Source organism: Empidonax traillii, unplaced genomic scaffold, assembly GCF_003031625.1.
Source record: "Empidonax traillii isolate 1590-97213 ecotype Southwest subspecies unplaced genomic scaffold, ASM303162v1 scaffold776:size297702, whole genome shotgun sequence".
Taxonomy (NCBI): Eukaryota; Metazoa; Chordata; class Aves; order Passeriformes; family Tyrannidae; genus Empidonax; species Empidonax traillii.
Genome location: NW_020955969.1, coordinates 121,043 through 126,075, shown reverse-complemented (window position 1 = coordinate 126,075; position 5,033 = coordinate 121,043). Strand labels below are relative to the sequence as shown.

General features: G+C 45.9%; 1 protein-coding gene across 1 annotated transcript in view; it reads right to left on the bottom strand.

Annotated features, from left to right (window-relative positions):
* Nucleotides 1-5,033, bottom strand: part of CMIP (c-Maf inducing protein) — a 131,976-nt gene that overhangs the window by 36,768 nt on the left and 90,175 nt on the right. The window contains exon 4 of the mRNA XM_027901340.1: nt 47-208. Within this exon, the coding sequence (XP_027757141.1) occupies nt 47-208 (162 nt within the window). The remainder of the gene's footprint in view (nt 1-46; nt 209-5,033) is intronic.

Below are 5,033 nucleotides of genomic sequence, written 5' to 3'. Positions count from 1 at the left end.
CATCTACACGTGACAGTGCCTCGCAGGAGCCCTGCCGAGGCCATACCTCTGAGAGCAGTTTGGAGACAATCTCCAGAGGTGCTTGGTGGATGGAGTCGTCCTGCAGCGGGGACGTCAGCGCCATGTCCACCAGCGTCCGGATCTCCTTCAGCACCACCTCCCAGCGGCTGGGGTTACTGAGCACCTTCTTGTACTTGTAAATCTTCTTCTGCAAGAAACAGGAAAGGGCTTCCTCTAGTGCAGCTGCCAAGCGGGCTGCTTTGGGTTTTGAGTTCTGCCCTTCTCTGGTTGCTGAGAGGCTGTTCTTAAAACTTTAAAATGGGCAAGAAAACCTTGTATGCCTGAACCGATTTCTCCTGTGAAGCGATGAGAAACCATGACTCTTTTTATTTTTAAATTATTCTTTTTTAACTCCAGAGCATCTTTCTTTTCACCATTTTCTCTTACAAACATTTTGTTCCTTGGGCTAAAAACAGATATCTGCTATTGCACTGTTTCTGAAGCTGTAGGTTCTTTTTACAGGGAGTCATTAAGAAAGGGGGGGGGAGAGAGAGGCCATCAAAACATGACTGCAGAGATACTTTATTCTATATTGCTAATTGATGAATTTACATTAAAAATTGAATAAAATCAATTTTATCAAAGAGCAAATTTCCAGTAGACCCACAGGTTTCCTTTTCTGTCTTTAAGTACCCTGAAAAGTACCCAAAAGTACCCTGGCCATGCCCAACCTGTTTCACCGACTGCCCCATGCACAGACCAGTTGGATAAGCAAAGGGCAATTCTTACTCCTCAGCAGCAATGCTGCCAAAAACAACTAAAACAGAAGCTGCTTTGTATTATAAATTATATTCTCCAGAGAAAACCCACCCTCCCAAATTCCCACAGGTGGCTTGATGGTACTCTGGAAGTTCAGGGAAACGATGATGAGTGTTATAATGCCACTCCTGAAAAGAAAAGGAAGGGCTCCCTAGAACCAGGAGGGGCTTGCCAAGGCAGGCAGTGCCTGCACTGACAGACGCCCACTTGTGTTTCATTCACATGCCCCCTTCTGCTCCTCTGTGTGTGTGAGCCTGGTGCTCTGTTCAAAGGGATGTCAAGAAGTTTGGACACATCCTCAGGTTTGTTTAACAGCACAGGCTGGGCACTTCTCTGTTTACATGAAAACATCGGCGTTTCGCACTAAAAATGGAACTTAACATCCCTCAGCAGCATTTCCAGGAAAATCACAAAAACTGCCCCTGCTGTGTGTGCAGCCTGCAGGTTCAGCTGCACATTTTGGGCTACACATGAGTGCAGTAAAGCAGAGGACTTTGCAAAGGGTCGGTTGCTTTGTTTTGTTCTGGAGCTTTGTGGCTCCAGGGCATTTCCCCCTGCACTGGCCCAGGGCAGCCCCAGCAGGAACCATCTGACCAGGCTGGCTCTCTGCTTACCAGCCACTTCCTTCCCACCGTGGAGCAGATCTAACGCTCAACAGCAAACAGTACCCTATCCAAAACAAGAGAGAAGAGAACAATGCAGAAAAATACAGACTTCAGATGCCTTGGGTTTGCCAATGTTGTTAAGAGAGGGGAGAGGAGGGTGGCACTGGGCTGACATGTAAAGGCTGATAAAGCAATCCAATTATCTTTTTAATTAAATTCATGCAAGTACAAAAGCACACTGGCAGTGCAGTTCTCACTTCCAGTGCATTATGAGCCACTGAAAAGCTAAAGGAACATAAAAACATGTTGCAGACACTATCAAATGTGTCTGGGATTTCAGAACTGAGAAAAAAATCTTTGTACTTCTGAGCTCCTTGGGGCAGAGATTTTAAGCTACCACCACTACTTCTGCCATCATCAGAGATATCTTGGACTCTTTAGGAAACTTGAATCACAGGATTTAATTTCTCGTATTCAGGTAGTGCCTTTATTTCGGGTCTTTTTGTTAGACCCACTCCAGCACTAAATAAAATCTAAACTTCTAAGACAACCAGAGAGCTTTTTAACTTGAAGCAACTCCTTTCAGACTAATTGAGCACACTAAACCAAGCTGGCTCAATAGATACAATTTCCATGCTGAAATTTATTCCTTGGCCCTGTATTGTGAAGAAATCCAATTCAAAGCAGAATTAATTGAAAGCTGACAAGGAGTGGGGATAAGAGCTATAGACCACTGGGTTGTTGCCTGCCCTGCACTGCCCCTTTACTTGGGCGAGTTGCAACCCGATTTCAGAGCAGCTCCTTCAGCCTAAGGGGCAGCTGCTGGAGGAAACTCTTGCCCAACAGGACGCTGCTCAGACAACTCCACCACAAATATCTTTCTTCCGCTGTCAAATCCACTCTTGCTTGGGGTGAGGGAGGAGCAAGGGAGTTTTCCTTTCCCTTTTAGAGACGTCCATTAAAAGTTAAAATTCTGATGGTGCTGACGTACATAAGAGGCAAGACTGTACTCCCTGCCACACAAGGGACACCTACCAAAGCTGCTGCTCAGAGCAGGCACACAGGGACTCGATGGGAGCATCAGGGGACAGCTACCTTTGCAGACACACCGAGCCCGCTGCACGCACAAAATCCAAACTCATCAGTCTCCGCTCCACGTTTCCAGCACACAAAGGGACTGAGGGACTGAGCTGCAATCTGCAGACAACGTTACAGAAGCCTTGAATGATGGTGGGAAAGCAGCAGAAAATAAAGAAATAAATAGAGGAGCCATCCCCAAGGGGATTGAACTCTGCTATCCTGAACCTTTGCCCACGGTTATGCTGCTGTTTTTCTCAGCAGAATGCTTTTCACTGTTGAGCGCCTTGCTGAAAGCCTCAATTAAAGCCTGAAACCTATCAGTGGGTTACAGAAGCAATTTGCTGTGTATCAGCAAGCACTTAGCCAGCACTGAGCCATCTGCTCCTTTCTACCTGCGCTGACTCCAGAGCAAGGAGCAACACTCACTCACGAGCTTAAAAACAAACCTGTCTGGTAAAGACCTGCAGGGGAGAACAGACACGTCAACACGTGCAAGGGGTTCGTCCCCCCTGCATGTAGGTGTAAAAGAAAGATGCCTTCAGTTGCTGAAAACATTCACACAACGTTTATCATTAATGGCCTGTGCAAGAAAAAAACTGTGGGGCGAGGAAGGGGGGGATCCAGTTTCACTGGGACTTCAATAAAAGCAGCAGCTCCTGTGAAAATTTATGTGAGTGAAAATAACACATGCCAACTTGGAATTTGACCCTCCTAGTTACTGACCAGCCAGAACCACACCACCAGTGTCATTCCAAAATCCTGCAATGCTGACTTTAAATGCGAAACCACTGAATTTAATAAGTACCCAGAAGATGCAGCACGAGGAATGTGTGACACTGACAGGGCATCCTTCATTCTCAAATCACTCTAATTAATTAAGTCTTGCAGAAACTCAAAGAGCAAAGTCTCAGTCCTTTTTTAGAGGAGAAAGAACTGAAGTCCACACGTGAAAAATTACTTCACCAGAGTGACAAAAATCTATAAGCAGTGGGTTTTACCATCAGTACTCAGAAGCTCCCGAACACTGCTGTGAACAGAAAGTTCAGGAGAGCCTGGGAAACCCTCAGCTTTTCAAAGTAAGATTTTCCTATGTTTTTCTCTCCTCTAATGGCCTCATCCTGTAGCCTTTGCTCGAACACCACTTTCTTGGACAAGAATGATAATACTGATGTAGTCAACAGCTAAGAAAAATGGACTCTAATGCACAAAATTGGCTAGCACGGAACATTTGCCTTTTTCAGCCCTAGGAAAGACCTTTCACGTTAGGAACATCTCAAAACAGGCAGCACACCTGATCCAAAAAGGGAAAAACGAAGTTAGCCTCCTTGATGACAAAATTTCATCCCTGCTTTTGCTACTGCTGGCCAGGGAACGTTCTGTACTCTTGAGAACCTGTCTCCCTGTCAGCAAATACTATCCTCATTACATAAAAAAAATTAATGGCCTACCCTAATGCCTAAAAGCCTGCTCAGTTCTAGCTCTCTTCACCCTTTGCCATGCACCAGCCCACAGAGTGGTCGCTTCTTTGTGGGAGAAGCTGGAGCCACCGCGGGAGCGGGCGCTGCCTTTGAGGGCTCTGTGTGCCAGCAATTGTTTACTTCTTGCTGAGCAACCAGGGCAGTCCCAGCAAGAGGGAAAAGGTCAAGCTCCCGCACGGAGGTTCCTCCCCAGCTCACTGCGGGGACGGCTGACACGAGCTTGGGTTACACTCCAGTGTGGAGGGTGCTTATGTAAAGTGGAGGTGCCTCTTGCTGGATGCAAAAGACCAGAGGAAAAAACATCACAGAGACAGAGAGGGACAGAGAGTGGAATGGTTTTCCCCACTGCAGGAGAACATTTTGTGAAAACGCTGCGTAACAAGGAACAGGAGCAGATGTTTGGGATGTCCAACACTCATGTTGGCCTGTCCTACAAAGCCCAGGTGCACCATGGATTCTGGAGCACCACCTGCTGGCATTTTTTTCTCTTAACCCCTTATCTTCATGAAAACAAGAGGGCATGGTATCCCCAGAACTCAGCTAGATCCATATTCTGCTTTTAATACTAGCAGGAATCACTTCCTTCATGGTATTCTGAAAAATACCTAAGGTTAACTTGTTGCTAGCAGAAGTTTCCCTGTTAGCTGGAGATGGGCTGGATCCAGTGAAAGCCTTTGGAACTAAGTTCCTACCTGCAACATTTACCAATATGAAGAAAATAACCAACTTACCTGAAAAGACTAAGTCTATAAAAAGTCCTAACCAAGGCAAAGGGTTGGGCCCAGGATGAGATTATGGAAACTTTTCCCAATCAGGGACTTCAACCTGCTCATGTTGCAGTAATCAAACTCTTCATGATCTTCCTAAAGTTCTGTACAAAAAGACTAACGTGCTGCTCTCTAAAACAGATGCAAAACAGAAGCAGCAAACTTTTGCTCTCTACCGTGTTTTCAGGTCAAGGTATTTTCCGCATTTTTCATTCTACCCAGTGCTAAATGCTGAAGTGCATCAACTTCTCTGCTTCAGTTGCTTCTCTGAATGCAGTCACCTT